Source organism: Terrapene carolina, unplaced genomic scaffold (assembly GCF_002925995.2).
Source record: "Terrapene carolina triunguis isolate 2854851 unplaced genomic scaffold, T_m_triunguis-2.0 Scaffold88, whole genome shotgun sequence".
Classification (NCBI taxonomy): Eukaryota; Metazoa; Chordata; order Testudines; family Emydidae; genus Terrapene; species Terrapene triunguis.
This window is the reverse complement of record NW_020664439.1, coordinates 42,344,917-42,366,951: the sequence shown is the minus strand read 5'-3', so window position 1 is coordinate 42,366,951 and position 22,035 is coordinate 42,344,917. Positions and strand designations below refer to the sequence as shown.

Below are 22,035 nucleotides of genomic sequence, written 5' to 3'. Positions count from 1 at the left end.
GTAAAGGAGGTTGCAATATTAAGTGTTCTGATAATTCTGTAATGCGAACATTTTTTTTTTTTAGGAATTGGATTGAGATGACCAACTCACATCACATACTCCACAAAACAGCCAATCACAGACTGTTTTTAACAATCCACAAATTATGACGGCAAAACAAGTTAAAAGCAACAGATATTCCACATTTGTTACCTGTTTATCTATAGTATTCATAATTTACATTTGATATTGAAGATCACATTAAAGTAGCCATACAAAGTAACAAAAGCTAGAAATTTCTATATTAAAGGATGACAACATAGTTCAGTCATACTTTGAAAAAGGTGTGACTCAAGGATGAAATGCAATTTTACAGTTTCTTTGGATATTATCTTGATAATTAGTGTGACAATCTTAGCATTAAACTTATCTTTGAGGAAATTCCTACCAATGTCTGAAAGCTTAAAGGGAGATATTTGAGACAAGAAGAACTGGAACATACCTTTTAACTCCATTGAAATATACTGGAGTAGGAGAACAATGTGCGGGAATAGAGTGGAAAAGTAGTAAATATTTTGCTAATAATAAAAAGTGTTCTTCCTAACTAGGGAATGTTGGCATAACTATTTAATCAGCATTGTAAGTTTACATGGTGATTTACAAAACATAGAGGCTCCCTGCCCTAAAGATTTTCAAATCTAAGACTGACAAGATAAACAAAGACATGGTACAGTGTAGTAGCTCAGAAAATGGAGGGTGTGAAGGTATTTTTTGGGAAAAAGGCAGCGGCAGAAGCTAGAAGGAATTCTTAAAAAACTGCATATTTAATGGCGCTATAAAGAGGCGGGTGGTTGACAAGTGTGGAAGAAAGATAAAGGGAGCAACAGAGTGAAAAAAAGAGATGATTAAGAAGGAAAAGTAGGAGGAAATGACATCAAAGAAAGGGGCAAGGTTACATATAGCCTTGAAGGTGAGGATGAGGGGATGGAATGGCTTAGTAAATACTTATCCTGTTTTTTCCAAACACACTGCAATGGCCCCAGAAGTTCTTCTCATTTACATAGCAACTACTTCAGACAAATTAAGAAAAAAAAATACACCTTTACTTGACTGACTACTTCAAAAAACTGGAGATTCTTTAAGTAGTTTCAGATACTAAAAAGATGGCCACTGAGCAATTTTGAAACATCTTCAATTCATTAATACTTTGCAAAATTAAAATTTTAAATAAGATTGTTTTAAAGCTAAAAGCATTTGGTAAGTTTAACACTCAACTTAACTATAAATGTAATTTACAAAAAAGTGGCATCCAGGAAGAGATTATGTTTATGTTTTTCCAGTTCAATCATGAAGAACATTCACACCATAAACCCTTGGGAAAGTCACGTGTTATAATAAAGGTACCAATACAACATTAGCTGTAGGTTCCTGAATGAGAGCTCCTCATATCTTCTTCCATTTTATTTTACAGCAGCAGTGTGAAACCGGGGAGAACTCTCTTCAGTCCAATAATTTGGATCCTTTTACATATTTGTATGATGACTAGTCAGCACACACCAACTGCCACTGCCTTAGAGTCTAGAGGGGAGATTTCCAGAATTACAAAGGCAAGTTAGGTGCCTAACTCCCAATGTAAGTCAGTGGGAAATGAGCATTTAACTCCACTCTGTACCTCTGAAAATTTCACCCCCTCCCAAACTTTCCTATAAGCTCCTGAACTGCATGGGAAGCAGGAGGCCCCAAAAACAAGTCAGAAATTTAAAATAAAATAAAGTAAAAAATGACTAAGTAGGGATATCCTCCAGAGATGTAAACTATAAGATCCAACAGAACATCTCTTCAAAGAATCCCTTCAAACTCTAAAGGAAAGAGAATTCTGTCTGGCAATATCTTCAAAGCAGTGAAATTACAGGCAAAGGGAAGTTACGTGAATGATACCAGCATGACAGGATTTCCCAAAGTAAAAAATAATATAAAATCACTGCAACAGGCAGTGCACAAAATAGGCAAAAATCCCAAAAACTTCTTTGTTTTAACATAAAAGGATGGGCAAGATACCCTCAAACAATGTGAGATGAACACACAGAACCCTGCGACAGAGCCTTGTGAATATACCCTACTAAAAACAAAAACTATCAAAAACTGGGCCTTGCCAAAAGAAACAAAAAGTCTAGGAAATGACAGCTTGCGCTCCCCCACTTCAGAAACAGGACTAAAACTAAAGCTGGATTCCTCCAAAGGTTAAATTAAAGCCAGGGCCGGCTCCAGGCACCAGTGCAGCAAGCTGGTGCTTGGGGCAGCCCATGGAAGGGGGCGGCATGTCCGGGTCTTTGGTGGCGGGTCCCTCAGTCCCTCTCGGAGGGAAGGACCGGCTGCCGAAGTGCCGCCGAAGAAAGAAGCAGCGCGGTAGAGCAGCCGCCGAAGTGCCGCCGATCTCGGCCTTTTTTTTTTTTTTTCCCCCTTCGCCACTTGGGGCGGCAAAAAAGCTGCAATCGGCTCTGATTAAAGCAATACTGATTTCCAACTATATCTATGAAAGACTATGCAGCTGCCATGCCTAAATCCAAGAATGGAAGTATTCTAAGGTTCAGACATACTATTAGTATCTATGGGTGTATTTACTCAATATGTAGTTTTACATAACCACATATTACCTTACTGCTGTTTCTTTCATGTTCAGTTTTCTGGTCATACCAAGGTTCATCCCATTTTTCTTCAGCTTGCCAGGCATATTTTAAGATTGTACTCAGGACTGCTTCAAAAAGGAGGATTATTAGATAGATAATCAAAAATGTGTTCATAGACCTAGAAGGAGGACACAAAAATACTATTTCAGTGTATTCTGTTTTGTTTTTTCCTTAATGTATGAAAGCAATGTTAAAATTTAACTATGACAAAATGTTTTGTTGGCAAATATTTTCAGTGCGTCTGTTTCAAACAGAAAAGTTTCTATGTGACAAATGGAAACAATGGCAAACAGGAATGGAATACTACATTTGACTAAAATGTATACTAAATTACAGTAGATTTCTGCAGTTATTGTAAATTGAAGGTTAGATTAAGGTGCAACACTGTATCAAAATCTGTCTCCTGTAACAGCTGCTATTTGGAGTTTGGGGGATTAACTTTTATTATCCTTGTTCAGAGGACACCCTCTCTTCTGAATACCACTTCAGAATGTGAAGGAACTAAGGAAGACCAATACAGAGACCCAATCCAAGGCCGCTCTCTTTTCGCTACCTGAAAATGCAGTTCCATAGCTGGACAGTGACCACCTTTCAACCCTGTCAATACTCATTAAGGCCAGAGTTGATGTTAGTGCATGGGAAATGTTAAATGCGGGGATAGAAAGATACAACAGCTTCTTGTGTATCCCACAGATTTGTTTGTGTCTGGCTCTATTAGTATAATTAACTCTTTGGTTGTAAAAGAATGTCAGCGGGCCAGCCTGCACTTTGAACAACTTGCAAGACAAAAAACATTAAATATTTTTAAGAGACAAATTTGGTATAATGAGTTCTATTTGTAGACTTATGTCAAAACACTACATTTAACAGCCTTTTAGACTGGAAAGACAACAAGCCAAGAATTAAAAATAGCACTTGTAATCTGTATAAGGAGCTAATATCCCTCACAATGTTTCTGGGTAAATTATTTTTTCCAGAAATAAATTAAACAAAACATATTTTTTTCCATGGCAAACTGCAGTTTCCAGGATCTTCAGATACTTAGTGCTCCTTTTCAGAATCTGTATCTTCTCTACTAATACCGCAGCCCATGTAACAGGAACAAGCACCCACATGGAATAAGAAGGGGAGAAAATCAGGATTCAGGAGATAGAAATTAAGACTTTGACTGAGTTCATCCCACTACAAGGGCAGGATGCAACTTCCTAATAAAGGATGTGTCAAGAGAGTGACAAAGATTGGGACTACTGTAAAACACAGTCTCTGAACCTCTGGTGAAAGGAGCACCTCACATCTCTTGAATAATCTCCTCCTGACTACTCTGGAGTAGCATTCATGGCCTTTGGTAGTCGCTGCCTAAGGACTGCCAAACAGGGCCTTAGAGGAAAAACTGACTTATTTTTATTATTCTAATCCTTCCTTGTGAGAGAGAGCAATCAAACTAGTTTTGCATACTATTGCAAAATGAAGCTGTAAGTAATGAAGTGATGAAATTAGATAACCAGTATTAACAAATGAAATTTAAATTGCAATTACACCAGCCAGCAGAAGACCTAGCATTTACAATAGCTCCCTTTGTCTATGTACTGACAAAACATAGGCAATTAATTTTTTTAATTACTGCTGAAACACTGACTTTAGATTCTACACATAAATAAGACAGTATAACACATACATACTTTTCTACTGCTGATCGTTTCTGAGATTTACTCTTGTAATTTAATGCCATCTTGGTCTCCATACCCGTATACACAGCAACACCTGAAAAAACAGAACCATACTTCAGTTTCTGTTCAGGTACAGCTTGGTATTTTCTACAAAAATTAGAGGCATTGCTACTTGTAATGTGCACTCAGACACCATGGTGAGGCTAGTTAGACATTTTGGTGGCATTCTGTGATGATAAAGCAGAGTTTTGGAACTAATTTTAGCACTTGCTAATACTGCTCAATGTTAGATCTGTACTGTTCCCTGATATATAATTAAGGGTATAGAGGTCAGAATATAAATGCCCTAGAGTGGGTCTTAAACAGTGGAAACAGACAGCAGTGTCAGAGCCACCTAGCTAATGGATTCTTGTTACTCCATTATTAAACCCAAAGACAGAATCTGATATCCCACAGGGCATTCTGGTCATAGTCTCCTCCCCTTCAGCCATAATCATACCCCATCTACAGGTAACCCCCAGTAGGATTGTTAAAATATCTTCAATATGAATGGGAAAATTAGGCCACAACTCATCAACATGTTTTAAGAAGACACACTGTTAAAAACGTTTCGATGTCTACAAACCAAAAATTTCTTTTGCGTTTTTTAATCTTGCTCCTCGAAGTAAAAGACTTTCAGGCCCAAGAGGTCTAAAAAGAAAGAGATACATTAGCATTTTTTTTTTAAAGCACAATATTTAAGAATGGCTATTTTTTAAATCTAGGACATCACCACATTTTGAATTCTAAGGGTCCCTTTAAATCAATTTGTATTAGCTGAAACTGGTGCTGTGGAAAGCACAGGTGTAGTTATCAGGAAGGTTAATTTAAGGTAAGAGTGATATGTATATGTTCCATCCCAGTGTTTGTACCATCTTTGGAAACTGTCAAAAATGTTAGCTTGAAGTCAAGCAAAAAAAGGAACATTTTCTTATTTTGCCTGAAGTGGTTCCAATAGAAATTGAAATGGAAAAAAACTCCAGTGGAGGGGCAGACACCAGAATTAAAAACTAAACACTAAGATGTACAGCTTATTAACCTCCTGTACAGCTTAGTGTTGGTTTTTCACTCTTTCATAAGCAGTAGCAACAATAGCTCATGACTACCGTTTACATAAACAAAGTGTCTTATCCTTCAAGTGCAGTTGAAAACATAACCCAGATTTAAAAAACTGTGTTCACAAAAGACAGACTTTTATGCTAGACTAACTATAGCTACACAAGCAATTGCCATAGTTGCATCTACAACCACAGTAACTGCATGTGCAAATTATGCACTTGAGTTTGGTGACATTTGCTTTAAATTTTTTTCCGTATAAAATCACTGTTAGAAAGAATTCAACCCAAACTTGAGTAAAAATTCTTATAATGTAAATATTTCTTAGGGCTGGTCCACACTACCCGCCTAATTCGGCGGGTAGAGATCGATCTTCTGGGATCGATTTATCGCGTCTCATCTGGACGCGATAGATCGATCCCAGAAGCGCTCCCCCGTCGACTGCGGAACTCCTGCTCGCCGAGAGGAGGAAGCGCTGTCGACGGGGGAGCCTGCCTGCGCCGCGTGGACCCGAAGTAGGTACTTTTAGTTCGATATAGGAAACGTCGACTTCAGCTACGCTATTCTCGTAGCTATTCTCGTAGCTGAAGTTGCGTTTCCTATATCGATCCCCCGCCCCAGTGTGGACCAGCCCTTAGTAGATTTGCAAAGTTTTAATAAAAAAATAAAACAATGCAATATAGTACACTTGAAGTAGAGAAGATTTTAGGTATTCAGGTAAATTATGTTCTCCTAAGCTGCTGTACCCATATTGCTGGACTCAATTGGTTTTACAATCAATAAAACCAGTTGAACTGTGTATTCTGAGCTAGCTAAATCAGTGCAGTACAGGCTAAACTGGTTTATTTTTGATGGTAAGGAGATATAAGCTCTGTCTACTGGTGGAGTTGTAAGTGTGTCTTCACACATGCTTTAAACTGGTTCTGCTATACTTTTCAACTGAATTAATTCTGAGATTAATCCTGGAGCTGAACATGAAAAGCTTGGCAATAATATATTTTGAAGAGCTGCAAATGTGGTAGCAACCTAAAGAAAACCTTTGGGAATGCCCCGTTTTTGTTGTTCAGGCACAGGCTTTGGGGCTGAAAGATCTGTCTTCTGTCTCCATACTTCATGCAAGACCTTCGAAAAGAGCTCAGGCAAATCATTTATTCACCCCTTATTCAACGTACTCATCTTTAAAACTGACATAATATTTACCAACCTCACAGCAGTATTGAGAGCATCAATTCATTCACATTTATAAAGATTTTTATATTTTCAGATAAAGGGCACTATATAAGTGAAGCTGAACTATAAACTTGTTTCGGAGATTATTCAGTCAGTGGAAAACGGGCTTAAAAAAAAAAAATCAGAACCAGTCCAAGAAGTTCATTCTTAACTGGTTCTGATTTTTTTTTTAGCTCTTTTCCCACTTAACTGAATAATCTCTTTAACAAGTTTATAATTGAGCACTTATATAGTGTCTTCTATCTGAAGATATAAAAATTTATATAAAATGTTAATTAATTAAAGCTCCCAATTTGGCTGTGAGCTCAGTAAATATGCCAATTTTAAAGATGAGTAAAGTGAAGTACAGGGTGAATAAATGATTTGCCCAGTCTTGTATGAAGTGTGGGCCCTAGAGATGAAAGCTCTATGCCTGAACAACGAAAACAATTAAGAATGAACTTCTTGGGCATTAAAATAACAAACAAGTCATAGGAAGGAACTGGTTTGTTAATGAATACATCTATTATGTACAAAAGCACATTTTAAAAGACAGAGAGGACCAACTTTTCAAGATGTCTCAACACCCACCAGCTCTACTTGCAATCTGGGTGCTAAGCACTCTCGAAACTCTGGGCACTTCTTTTAGGTGCCTATATGGGAGCTAATATCAGTTGAAAATCTGTTCTTAAATCTCTGAACTGCTTTACTGCTTGACCCTTTTGATAATTTTTGCTGCATTTTAAATGGATATTCCATTTATTTCAATGGAACAGGAAAACCTATTACACCAGGCATGTTCACTACAACAGGTGATGTGCATTTACTGCAATACATGGGATTATATGCTCTGCAACATTTAAGTAGTTAAATACATAGTGAAAGTGCACATTTATTAAACATGTTTAAAAAAAACCAAAGCCCCATCAGGGCCAGTATTTCCCACTGATTTCAACAGGAGCTGAGATTGCTCAGTGCCTCTGATAATCAAGCTATGGGTATCTATTGCATTATGAGATACAGAATTGTAAATTACAACACTTCTCACAAATTTGACATGCTAACTTCATACTCACATTTTAGAAACATTCAAATGCCAACTTTACAAAAAGCAAGTTAATTCAAGTGGTGAAGCTAACACATAAAATTACCATAAACTAATCTTTGGAAAACACAAGTAAATTTAGGTTTAAATATTTCAACTGTCTAATCTAGTTTTACTTGACTCAACCTTAACTATGGAGTTGAACTAGTATCTGGATAATAAACTATTACCCTTTTCCATTCCATGATAATGCTCTTTTATAACAGTCATGTTCAATCACCATAACTTAGCTTTTAAGTTTTACTAAGTGAGCTTTACAAACATTTTACTTACCGTACAATTTCCTCAATTTGATGACTTATAGTTATTCTTCCAACAAATCTATGAAAAAAGGTCACATGTCAGAATGTTGGTGTACAAACTCCAATATTAAAAAAAAAAAATCTTTATTTCATTTATGCAAGGAAAGCATGACATAAATGTGGTATGTGCCAGATGGAATATCCCATCCTTGATTTACAGTCTGTTTTATTAATGGGCAATACATTAACCTTGGTGATAATTTTGAGGTATGTTTCAAGAAGTCATCAACAAGAGCTCAGAACCATCCCCCCTTCAAGAAAATGAGTGATTTTAGAAATAACCCATACAACTCAATTTATGAAATCAGGTAACAAGTAAATTTTGAAAAAAAATCCAGAGCGATTACATGTTCCAATCAAGAAACAGAATTCCAAAAAAAAGGTTGAAGTTACCAGTACATTTTCCCATCTGAAATGAATACTAATTTACATCTAACAAAGCAGATGAATAAACCATACTTTCAACTTCTTAGGCGTCTGAAATGTCAAATATATTTTGTATGCCTTATAACACCCTGATTTGAAATGACTGTAAAAGTTCACTATCATTGGTTTAGTACCTCCTTACTGACATCACTAATTCTATGACCTTTACAATCCACTTAAGAGATTCAGTGTTCAATAATTAGTTAATGTATATTTGCTTATGTTATGAATCTGAAATTCCACAAGGAACCAAATACTCAGTTAAAATAAGCTACTCTCCATATAGTATAATTACTAAAACTAATGTACATGAAAGTTATCAGCTTCTATTAAAGCTAGTCATGAATAAAAAATTAATGCAATGTTAATATTATGCTATGAGTCAGAAATATTTACAGGGCCATAGACCTACATAACATACATTTGTTATGAAAACACCCTTTTAAAAAGTTTATCCCATTGCTGGCTGACTGTAGCTTTTAAATGAGACATGTTGGTGAGTTAATGATTTACTAAACTAAGCTTTTGCTGCTGGGAAACATAGTTCAAATCCTGCTTCGGCTGTAAATGAAAGTGAATTTTGGGGTATATGTTCTTAGAAGAAAATTAACACAAATCACACAATTTGAGACACTTTAAATTTAGAACAAAAGAAAGGGGTGTTAAATATTCAGGACTGAAGTGTTTTGGCAGAACCATATACAGCTCGTCTTTTTCCACAATTCCTGCTCAAGCACCATTACTTTTAAAATTTGTGAACAAATTTACTGCTTATCTAGCGATGCAGAACCATGCTGGTGTTAAAATGTAAACAATAAAAATCAGAAGGCTCTTTCTCTTTTTGTAGCTTTAAGCATCATAGGGATTTACATACAAATTCCTAAATTTGTTTAATAAAACCTGAAATGTACGATTACATGTGGAGAAACTTTCCTCTCAGCAAGATCCATATCATTAACAACCATCAGAAATTTTGCTTTTAAATCAACTTTGAAATTATGAAGAATAAAATGACACCTGTATAGGTCTGCTTCTGGCTGTTGACATTCTACAACAGCTACGAGTGTGTCCAGGTTGGCAACTGACTGTAATACTGCTGTTTCTGGGACTGCAACATGAGTCTGAAAAACACACATCTCTATATATGAGAATTTCTCAATGATACAGAACAGTACTAGTTTGCTGGCGTTTCGTTGGTCAAGTAAAGCCTCTGGAACCCCGAAAAGGGTCATGGATTTTGTATATGAAAGCATCACATCTTGTATACTGACAGATGTTTCACCACTGTGACATTGCAAACTGCCATTTAAAGTACTGCAATAGTGTTCCTTAAAAGTGATTAACTTGGCCAGAGAAAACCCACATTAATTACCATTTTATAACATTTCTTACATTAGCAGATCAAGCAAGATTCTTGGTCCTATTAATATACTGCAGCTCAAACTGAAGAAAAATAAACAGGGATACTACAGTTCTGATATATTAAGACATACCTAATAACTAAAGGTCAGATTCTGCTACTCTTACTCTCATTGAGTAGTACATCTTACTTCAAAAGCCCATTGATTTCAAGGGGCTTGGGTACTACTCAGTTTGAGTAAGGGTGGCAGAATAAGATCTTATGTGTAGCACAACAAGGTAAAACAGCAGATTATGACGTACTGTGATTTTTAAAATAGCCTTGCTATGTGCTCAAATAAGTAAAAATAAAAAATTAGCTATATTTCGATAAGTACAGAGCCTAGACACTCTCTCTTTACTTTTAGTAAAGCTGCTAGCACATTGTGGAAGCTGCAAGAAATTTTTAATAAAAGTAAAATTAGACACACAAAAATCTCCCATTTGAGTCATTAACAGAGAAATTTAAGGAAGCAAAGGCTGAAAGTTGATTTGACTTATTTCTATGTTGCATTTCATACTAGAAAACTGCATATGTTTAGACTACCAACCTTAAGATTAGTTTCTCCATCCAAGCTAGCAGTAGTAACATGACACGAACCATCCACTCTATCGGAGGACAGTAGTACAAGGTCAACAGGGAAAGTCTCATCTTTGGCTACTCTGACAATATCACCCACCTGAAAAGATAAACCAAATGAGAGTATGCTTTTGAAAAAGAATAGATTAAGAATTAATTTAACAGTTATTCAGAATTATAATGCAACAGGCCTACATAAAATTGCAATGCAGCAAATGAGCATTTTGCTTAAATGAACTAATTGGCATAACTATAGTTCTAAAAAAGAAATACATTGTTTTCTGCTAGTTATTAGACACATACCCTAATGTTTTTTGATCTAGTTTTTACAAGGCCACCACTTCGAACAACATAAACTGGAGCTCCATTTACTTCATTGTCTGCTTTATGTCGTAACCAGTCTTCATAACCCTGCAGAAATACAAGATTGAATGTTATATTTTAAACTAGAAACCTAATAGCTATATACTTTTCTAAGAGTAACAAAGTAGTGTGAGGCACCATAGCTTTGCAAACAACCATTTGTTTGACCTTGAGCATGTCAGACCTCTGTTCTATTCAGGTTCTACTGCACCCATCACTGTGCAGTCGTAATGTAGAATTATGGAATCTGTTATTCCTATTTTAAAACAAAAATGAAGAAGAGTTAATACAACTGCTCATGCAACCTGAGAGCCTCACAATGTCTACGTGGATTAAGGCAACTGAGTAGGGAATACAGCCAATCATTCCCACAGTCTCATTTACTGATTTATTAAAATAACTCCCTTTTCTGTTAAACTATGCAATTCCCAAAGAGCTTGCTCTAGTGTCTTTCTAAGCAACAGCCGAGGCACCTGTTCTTGCAAAGGGATTTTAACTTCTACGGTGTGGAGTTGACATTCATGTTTTGTTGAGCAAGTGGAGATGACAGTGTATGTGAGAAAAATAGTCAGGTACAAAGTTTTAATTCATCCAGACTGTGCCAGGCCAACGATTTAGACTGACTAATCAACCTGAATTTTAATAGAGAAGACAAACTAACTTTTTTCCTCCAGATATCCAAAAATCAAAGGAGGGTACATGTCCTGTTTTATATTTTCTTTGTGCATTAGTTAATATATTGCTTGTTTACTTGTACACCTCCCAATAAATTTGTGGTCAGACAGTAATAGGTATATCCTGGAAGATACTATTGATATGCAGGAGGCAATGGATCGGCCAGCATACGTATGAATTCAATGACTATCTGTATTCCTGAAACGAAGGTTAATGTTAATATTATTTGTGTTATTGTCGTGCCTAGGAGTCCCAGTCATGCACCAGGACCCCATTGTGCTAGGTGTGCTCAAACACAGAACAAAAAGACAGTCCATGCCCCAAGAAGCTTAAAATCTAAGTATATAACAGGGAAGTTCTTGAGCCAGTAATTTTTAACAGCAATGTATTTTGCTGTTTCCTGACTAACTCTGGCTATGATTCACTGTTAAATAATTTTTCTATCAATGTTTCATTCACAAGTGTGTGTGTATTGTACTCTCAATTCAAAGTTACAAAAGTAGGCCTGGTGGGCGAGTAAGCAAGCTCACAGCTGTGCATAAAATTCAGATGTGAAAATTTTAAAAAGTTTGACTTGATAAAAAGCAAAGCCTGCAGCAGATTTAGATTTACCATTTCTATATAAAAAAACTGAATGCTACTCAAAGTACTAAAAGTGTGTTCATCAACTACCTCTAAGGATTACAGCAAAAGATCAGTTTTCTGTGAAGATCTAGGGGACTTTTGATAACATACTAAATTCAGTGAGACAAATATTCAAGGGCATGTTCATTTAATGTTGAAAAGTCACTTTCCACTGATGCTTGAGAAACAGATTCATTACCTTACTTTGCCTCAAATGGACAAAACAGCCAACCAACTCTAAAGTGCTACCTCCAATATCTTTATAAATGTATACCACATCTTATACACCATCATGTATTCTATACTTGTCATATGCAATATTATAGAAATCTATTTTAGGGATGTTTTAGAGGATTTTTTAGACATCTTATTGTGTGTATTTTCATCTCTCTCTCCATCTGCAAAGCTGGGGACATTAGTTACCATGAATTCAACTGTACAGAGGTCAGAAGCAGCCATAAAAAACCTGGAAAGCGATCTGAATTGCTTTTCCATCCATAAAAATGTGACAAAGCAGTCTGCTTTCTTGGAACCTTGCAAGCCTAGAAGTGAGTACTGGGTCTCACTGAAATGCTGGGAATATCACCACCCTAATGAGATTGTTTCTGACCTTGGAATGCCGCAAGATATTGGACCTGAATGTTTTCATATTCACGTATAGAAAAGTTGTTACTGATACAAAACTAAATCTTGCTTGTCCTGAACCTTGGACTAGGGTTAATTTGAGGGGATTGACAGAGGAAATATTTCTGTGGAAAGTTTATTGAGGCAGTCAAAGGGGTATGATAGGTTTATCATCTATCAACTGGTTCTTAATTTATAAAATTGATATCACTTCCATACATGGTGTTTATTATATATAAAATAGAAGTATTTTGCCCAATTATACTCTTAATTCAGCCACTGCATGAGTTTTTTTTTTCTTTTGGGTTCAAGTGTCCTGGATACAGAACACTTTATTTAAAAAATGACCTGATATTGGACGATCCCACACATGACTAATGAATGGAGAAAAAAATCCAAAGTACCGTATTCTGTGTTTCCAAGTTTATAGTGTTATATTGCAAATACTCCTCTAATACTCAGAAGGCTAACCCAATTCTTTGAGGGTGTGGAACAATGAAGAAGAAAGAAGGGAAGGCTTATTTGGGTCATGTAAATCCCAGTGCCATTACAATTCTCTTGTTTCTGAGCAACACAACTGCTAAAAAGAATACACACTAGGAACTAGGGCTGTCAAGTGAATAAAAAAATGTATCGTGATTAATCGGGCAATTAAAAAGATTAATCGCAATTAACTGTGCTGTTAAACAATAATAGAATACCATTTATTTAAATATTTTTAGATGTTTTCTACATTTTCAAATATATTGATTTCAATTGCAATACAGAATACAAAGTGTACAGTGCTCACTTTATTTTTGATTACAAATATTTGCACTGTAAAAAACAAAAGAAATAGTATTTTTTAATTCACCTAATACAAGTAATGATGTACAGTCTCTTTATCATGAAAGTTGAAATTACAAATGTAGAATTATGTACAAAAATAACTGCATTCAAAAATAAAACAAATGTAAAACTTTAGAGCCTACAAGTCCACTCAGTCCTACTTCTTGTTCAGCCAATCACTCAGACAAACAAGTTTACATTTGCAGGAAATAATGCTGCCCGCTTCTTGTTTACAACGTCACCTGAAAGTGAGAACAGGCGTTCACATGGCATTGTTGTAGCCAGCATCGCAAGGTATTAACGTGCCAGATGCACTAAAGATTCATATGTCCCTTCATGCTTCAACCACCATTCCAGAGGACATGCGTCCATACTGATGACGGGTTCTGCTCGATAGCGATCCAAAACAGTGCGGACCAACGTATGTTCATTTTCATCATCTGAGTCAGATGCCACCAGCAGAAGGTGGATTTTCTTTTTTGGTGGTTCGGGTTCTGTAGTTTCCGCATTGGAGTATTGCTCTTTTAAGACTTCTGAAAACATGCTCCACACCTCATCCGTCTCAGATTTTGGAAGGCACTTCAGATTCTTAAACCTTGGGTCAAGTGCTGTAGCTATCTTTAGAAATTTCACACTGGTACCTTCTTTGCGTTTTGTCAAATCTGCGGTGAAGGTGTTCTTAAAAACGAACAACCTGTGCTAGGTCATCATCCAAGACTGCTATAACATGAAATATATGGCAGAATGCGGGTAAAACAGAGCAGAAGACATACAATTCTCCCCCAAGGAGTTGAGTCACAAATTTAATTAACGCATTTTTTTTTTAAACGAGCATCATCAGCATGGAAGCATGGCCTCTGGAATGGTGGTTGAAGCATGAAAGGGCACACAAATGTTTTGCATACCTGGCACATAAATACCTTGCAATGCCGACTACAAAAGTGCCATGCAAACGCCTGTTCTCACTTTCAAGTGACATTGTAAATAAGAAGAGGGCAGCATTATCTCCCGTAAATGTAAACAAACTTGTTTGTCTTAGCAATTAGCTGAACAAGAAAAAGGCTGAGTAGACTTGTAGGCTCTGACGTTTTACATTGTTTTGGTTTTGAGTGCAGTTATGTAACAAATTTTTTTTTTACATTTGTAAGTTGCACTTTTATGATAAAGAGCTTGCTCTACAGTACTTCACCATAGCATGCTGGTGATGCCTCACACACTATGGAATCCAGCTAAAGACTGGAGATAGCCTATAGTGGTCACATAAAACTTACTGGATTTAAAATATCATACCATCTTGCAGGATTTTAATACCCTAATTTTAAGAGGCACTATTTCTCTTCCCCCTACTACCTCCACTGCAACGTTGCTATAGAACAGCTCCAGTCTAACAGAGTTACGGAGTTCTGTGACGTTTGTCTTGAAACTGGTGCAGTGAAGGCAGGGGAGTCACACAAACAGAAAAAGATCACTTCGGTAATTTGTATCCTGAATGACCTTCTTACCCTGGCCATTTGGGGAATTCTGCATATTATCTAGACAATCCCTGACAGGTGTTTATCTAACCTAAAAATCTCCAATGATGGAGATTCCACAACCTCCCTAGGCAATTTATTCTAGTGCTTAACCATCCTGACAGTTAGGAAGTTTTTTCTAATGTCCAACCTAAACCTCCCTTGCTGCAATTTAAGCCCATTGCTTCTTGTCCTAGCCTCAGAGTTAAGAACAATTTTTCTTCCTCCTCCTTGTACCAACCTTTTACATACTTGAAAATTGTTATGTCCCCTCTCAGTCTTCTCTTTTCCAAACTAAACAAACCCAATTTTTTCAGTCTTCCCTCATAGGTCATGTTTTCTAGACCTTTACTCATTTTTGTTGCTTTTCTCTGGACTCTCTCCAATTTGTCCACACCCTTCCTGAAATGTGGTGCCCAGAACTGGACACAATACTCCAGTTGAGGCCTAATCAGAGCGGATGAATTACTTCTCATGTCTTGCTTACAACATTCCTGCTAATGCATTCCAGAATTATGTTTGCTTTTTTTACAACAGCGTTACACTGTTGACTCATATTTAGCTTGTGGTCCACTATGACCACCAGATCCCTTTCCACAGTACTCCTTCCTAGGCAGTCATTTCCCAATTTCTGTGTGTACAACTGATTGTTCCTTCCTAAATGGAGTATTTGCATTTATTCTTATTGAATTTCATCCTATTTACTTCAGACCATTTCTCCAGTTTGTCTAGATCATTTTGAATTTTAATCCTATCCTCTAAAGCACTTGCAACCTCTCCCAGCTTGGTATCGTCAGCAAACTTTATAAGTGTACTCTCTATATGCCATTATCTAAATCACTGATGAAGATATTGAACAGAACCAGACCCAGAACTGATCCCTGCAGGACCCCACTCGTTATGCTTTTCCAGCATTACTCTGAACCACTAACTATTCTCTGGGACCAGTTTTCCAACCAGTTTTGCACCCACCTTATAGTAGCTCCATCTAGGTTGCATTTCCCTAGTTTATTTATGAGAAGGTCATGTGGGACAGTATGAAAAGCTTTACTAAAATCAAGATATACCATGTCTACTGCTTCCCCCCCATCCACAAGGCTTGTTACCCTGTCAAAGAAAGCTATCAGGTTGGTTTGATACGATTTGTTTTTGACAAATCCATGCTGACTGTTGCTTATCACCTTATCTTCTAGATGTTTGCAAATTGATTGCTTAATTATATGCTTCATTATCTTTCTGGGTACAGAAGTTAAACTGACTGGTCTGTAATTCCCCGGGTTGTCCTTATTTCCCTTTTTATAGATGGGCACTATATTTGCCCTTTTCCAGTCTTCTGGAATCTCTCCCATATTCCATGACTTCTCAAAGATAATCACTAATGGCTCAGATATCTCTTAGGATTAACTAAAATTCAACAACCCATTTTGCAGGTAACCATTAAGCCTTGCCAAAAGCCCTACCAGCATTAATGTACTTCAGGGACAGTGAAATATAGTCAGATCTCTCTGTTTAGGTTACAAACATTATTTTTCTAAGGTTAGGATCTTAATTGAATTTCTGCTTCTAATCAATATGCAACGGTAAAGTGGTTACCTCCATTCATCTGACAGCTGTGTGAATGCCTATATTTCTGCCCCAGGGGAGGACTTAAGCCTTTCCTGCCTAGGGCACCATTCTATACTGGAAAGAAAAGCTCTCCCCCCCAATCTTGGGGCTGTCTTAACCGCTACCAAACATCGTGCAGGTACTTTTAATGCATCATCCACCCCAAGTCTCTTTCCTGATCTGTATTATGTACGAGGATTCCTTTATAATGTGTACTGAGGTGTGCCAAGCGAATAAGTGAGAGGCGTTAGGAAATGGTCTTATAACAACTGACATACAAAACCTAGACAAAAATGCCTTTTGACAGTCATTCCTGTGCATTTAAGGGTGTTACAATGAGTCATTGTGCACCTGACAGCTAAGCAGAGCTCCCCAGTTTAAGCTTCTGGTGGGCAACATTTTAAACACATTTACTGATTTCTTTCTAGAAACTTTGTGTGCACTTTACTGCTTAGAATGTCTAACAAATCCTGACTACATCATTTAAAGAAAATGTTTAAAAAGGAATCATGCTATTTAGGCTAATTTCATACCTGTTTTATGGCTGTTACAGTTATGACAAAGAATAATGGCAATCCGCTTGTAATAGGACTGGTAGGTGTATCTATCATAAGCTATAGGAAAAGAGAATGAGAATAATGTTAGTACCAGATTATTCTTAAAAATCTTATAAAACCAAAGGCAATAACATTTTACACCACATGAGCAAAATTGTCTAAGTCAGTGAGGATCTTTATTACATATTCTATAGTCATTCTAGGTGCAAAACTCCCCTTGATGTCAGAAGTTCTCCTTAAAGGTCGCATCCAGTGCAGACAGAAAATCCATGGTGAGGATCACAGAAGCGAATTTCTCTTGCAGTTGGTAGTGTGCATCACATTTTGATTTTAAGATTCTTAACCAATGAAAACAAGATTTTTTTCTCCTACCAGGTTGAGTTAAGAAATATATTATATGAAACTGCTTTTTTACACCATACAAAGAACTAGCTTACAACAATATAAAGTAGGATAAAAGACATCTTAAATTCAAACTGAAAACTGAAAGCACAAATTTCCTAGGGCTTTATCTCTGGCACATAAATTAAACAATCCCCTTGCTCATAGTACTGCTTTCTGTCTTCCACAAGAGAATCTTGCAGATTTTACAATTTATGCTACCACTGTTGTGGTGCCAACTTCAGTGCAAACACTAAAAATCTGTGCATGGGCCTGCATGGGTTTTTCTCTACTGCAGGAACAGTGCTACTTTACAGGATAAACTAACTGTATTAAAGGGCTGCAAAGAAAGGATACAGAGGCAAACAGTTATTCAAAACATTAATATTAATTTAATAAAGTTATTAGGTTTACCTGAAATTTAACTCATTGCCTTGGGAAGCACTACCAAATAAATCTTGCACAGAGTTTTAAAAAGTTAAAGGTTAGAGAAAATAGCTTGGGCCACAGCAGGGCCTGTTCATGATCTTTTTACTCTCAAATTTACCAGAGAGTTAAAAAATATGGCAAATTCAAGTCTGAGCTAGATAACTTGTGTATTGCTATTATATAGCCAGACAGGATTTCAGCCTGGAAACATAATTTATACCAAGAAGAATACTATAACAGACAAAGACTGAGCAGTACCAAGTGGACCATGAACAGTAGTAAATAAAAATCTACTTTGATAAAGTAGATAGGAAAAGAAATGCTGCTCTCAAGTTAAGGAGATTTAAAATTCACAAAAACTGTAAATACTCAAAATAATATTTCAAATTTGAGCCTAAATTCAGTGCAGTCCCTTTTAAGTAGTTAAGCCTCCAACACCCTTGTGAAGTAGTTATTGTGCCTTTTAAAAAAAAAAAAAAAAAAAAAATAGATGAAAAAACTAAGTGATTTGCCCAAGGCAGAGAATGAGTAGCAGAGCTGAGAATATAACCCAGAAAATCCTTGTTTCCAGCTCTATATTCAGACTATGGAGTCTCATGAAATTATGAGTTTTATTCAACTTACCTGAACCAAAAATATAATAAGAAAATAAAAATTGGCTATTCTTCTGAACTGCTCAAATAAATTTTTCGGAATAAAATTCCACACCGTATACTGTAAAGAAAAGAGAAGTGTGGTTATAGAACATGACATTGCATAAATTTCCCATCAAAAACGTCCCAATCTCCTCCCAGTCTCTCCCCAACAAATCCCTCAAAACCTTCTAATTCTCCTCTTGTCTCTCTCCCTCCCTCCCTCCCCAAAGTGCTGTACACTCTTCTCTGTCTTTGGGGTGAGGCAGAGCCAAGGCTTGTCCCTTCTTGTGGGCAAGCCAGGAGCTGAGAGAAACCCAGGCCTGGAGGTAGCTGTGCTGCTGTGGCAGTGCCAGCTGAAGACACCTTTCTACCTATCAGTGCATGCGTGTGGGTGGGAGGGAGCGAGCGGTGTCAGAGTGGTTCCCCTGGGGACTGCTTTCCTCCTTCCCACTGAGCAAATCAGCTGGTTGCGAGCTGGCTATTGGGAAGGGGGAAAGATTTACTGCGGCTGCTGCTGCAGCAGACATTGCTATCTGCTGCCTTCTGTCCTTACCCTTCAGCCAACTAAGATATTTACCCTGACCAATTATGTCCATGCACCCCACCAATGGCCAGACTGTGCACCAGGAAGGAAACTCTGTGTGCAGCTCAGTGTTCTCTACACTAACATGCTCTTTTTCACATAACAGGCTTGAGACTTGGCAATTTGAGAGATGCCCTCTCTAAGTACAGATGTAAATATCTGGAGGTGATTCAGGGAATTGCCAGTGGATCTCATGGATCAAGACCCATCTCTTTTCTGAGGAATTTTACCCGAGAGGGCTGGTCAGTGTGCAATTAGGTTTTTGTATTTTGCAGGGCAGGGTGATGGGAGCAGAGAGGAGGAGGAGAAGGGGCCTCACTTTTTAAACTTTGGTTTTGAAGTCATTTGCGGTTTTAAATGACGTGAAAACACGTCACACCACCAGATGCACAGATACTCCATAACATCCTAAGTGATGTTTACTCTTTATCAAATATTTTTGACAAAGTACATGGATCCTTACCTTAGATGATATGATTCTGTTGTCTGCAAATTTCTGAGGAACATAATGGCCATTCTGGGGGAAACGATTTGCTATGTAAATAGTTCGTGTATCACTTTGATGTGGTGGGTCAAAACCCTGAAAGGCAAAAGTAAAAATCAGTTGATCAACAGGCAGGACAGTTTACATCAAAACTATAGTTTTAGACCACACATGGCACACAAAATTCTGCTAATCTTTAAACTGAAATTGGGATCCAAATTTTAACAAGAGTCTTAGAATAGCAGATTATGAATTGGACACAAAGATGAACATATCTGGACCAGAAAGGATTTTTTTTTTGCTGTTAGGAGGCTTGCTTTTTAATGTCATTTAAACACATTTTTGATTAATTTGTGTGGTTTTTTTAAACTTGTGTGTTTGATTAATTTTTGTGTTTAAAATTTTTTGACATGATCAACTGAAAACAAGCCTAAATTTATGTGGAGTGTGTTCATTCCTTATGGGACATACGTCACAAAAAACCTTAAGAATCAGAAGAAAGAGCACATGCAGGCTATGCAAAATGAGGATAAAAGTTACTGTCTCACAGTAAAACCAGAAAAAAAGAAAACAGGGAAATGGCAGTTTGGCTGAGGGAGGGTATGAGTAAGGCAGAGAGAAGCAAAAATGGAAACCAAAATAAGGCGGAAATTAAAGATAGTCATAGCTGTACTTTTAAAAGCCAAACTAATGTTGATCATAATTGAATCATATAAGACAGTTTAAATAAACAGAAGAGAGTTACACTAACATAATGCTACGATTCAAGTTTGAAAAAATAATCCGACCAGTGCAAAATCAAGAAACTGACTGAACAACATTATTTTCCCTCTTTCCCAAATAAGTAAATGATTTCCTGCCTCAAAGAACATAAAAGCCTTGCTTACATTCCGAGACTTTATTTTCTAAAATTTCCCACTGTTACCACCAATTCAGGTCCACCAATGATAACAGTGGGAGCACTGTGTTTTGTAGACTTGCTGAGCAGGGTTAAACAAATCTTAGAAGTGAAAATTAATCTCATAGTGCTGCTTCTTCTGCAAAGCCTCTTCAAAGAGCAGATACTCCACCTGGGAGCTTTATCCTACTTCTGGTGCTGCTGTAGCCTACACTGGCAGCTGCTCTGGAATTAGAGCCAGCAAAGCCACATCAATATCTGTTGCTGCCCTCGTTTTGGTAGTAGGTCAGGAAGACCCACTATCAAAAAAGTGGGTAAAAGTGCGTGGAGCGGGACAGGACAGCAATGCCGGAGTGCGATGGCTGCTCCAACAGCTGAGGGGGGACAAGTAGCAGGAGTCTGCTACAAGACTGCTCTTGGCCATCTGAAATATTGTAGGAGACCCAGTCTATTCCTGCATGCCACAACCATTTACCTCCTTGCAGGGATTAAGCTTGCTTTTCACCTGCTCTGCCATTTTTGCCTGTTCTCACAAGGAACTAGGGGAAGGGAAACAGCAAGCATTATGCATCAATGAAGTTATGTATGCTCTCAAATTTGGTGGCCAAATCCTACAATTTGAAAGGAGACCAAATTATTTTGGGGACATAACCTGACCAAAATTGCAAGGCGGGGATGGAGGTGGGAGGGGACGCACAGCGGCACAGGTGCCATTTGTGACACTGAGGGTCAGACAATTCTGGTCAATTTTCTAGAGGGTTGGTCGTTACTCCCAAGCTCAACAAGGCTGTGAGACCTACTTACAAGGGCTGTGGAAAGAAAGACACTCCAGGAGACAACTACTGGTAACAAATCTCTCTCCCTCAAAAACTGCCTTTATGAACCTCCACTCTTCGGAATTGCTTAGGCAAGTCTGCCCTGCGGAAGAAGAATCTCAGCACTGAGAGGCTGATTACAAGTCACAGCTCTATGCCTTCTTAGCAAGGCTTAGTACTGAGGAAGTCTCAGCACCAAAAACTGCTTTTCCACCATATTTTCAGACTTCATACAATTCTGATCCTACAAATTTGGCATTGGGCTTAACTAGATGAGTGATATCTAAGGGTATGTCTTCACTACCCACCGGATCGGCGGGCAGCCATCGATCCAGCGGGGGTCGATTTATCGTGTCTAGTCTAGACGCGATAAATTGACCCCCGAGCGCTCTCCCGTCGACTCCTGTACTCCAGCTCGGCGAGAGTCAACAGCAGCAGTCAACTCACTGCAGTGAAGACACCACGGTAAGCAGGGCCGGTGCTACCATTAAGGCAAACTAGGCAGTTGCCTAGGGCGCCAAGATTTGGGGGCACCAAAAAGCGGTGCCCCCAATTTTTTTTTTTTTTTTTTTTTT

At 37.6% G+C, this 22,035-nt stretch overlaps 1 protein-coding gene across 6 annotated transcripts in view; it reads right to left on the bottom strand.

The window, feature by feature from the left end:
* ATP11B (ATPase phospholipid transporting 11B (putative)) overlaps positions 1–22,035 on the bottom strand; it is a 112,430-nt gene that overhangs the window by 62,787 nt on the left and 27,608 nt on the right. For all 6 annotated transcript variants that reach the window (XM_026650068.1, XM_026650069.1, XM_026650067.1 and 3 more), the window contains exons 2-11: positions 19,727–19,843; positions 18,670–18,759; positions 17,212–17,292; positions 10,752–10,859; positions 10,420–10,548; positions 9,488–9,591; positions 8,016–8,063; positions 4,959–5,023; positions 4,346–4,427; positions 2,634–2,784 (exon numbers count right to left, since the gene is read on the bottom strand). In XM_026650068.1, the coding sequence (XP_026505853.1) occupies positions 2,634–2,784; positions 4,346–4,427; positions 4,959–5,023; positions 8,016–8,063; positions 9,488–9,591; positions 10,420–10,548; positions 10,752–10,859; positions 17,212–17,292; positions 18,670–18,759; positions 19,727–19,843 (975 nt within the window). The remainder of the gene's footprint in view (positions 1–2,633; positions 2,785–4,345; positions 4,428–4,958; positions 5,024–8,015; positions 8,064–9,487; positions 9,592–10,419; positions 10,549–10,751; positions 10,860–17,211; positions 17,293–18,669; positions 18,760–19,726; positions 19,844–22,035) is intronic.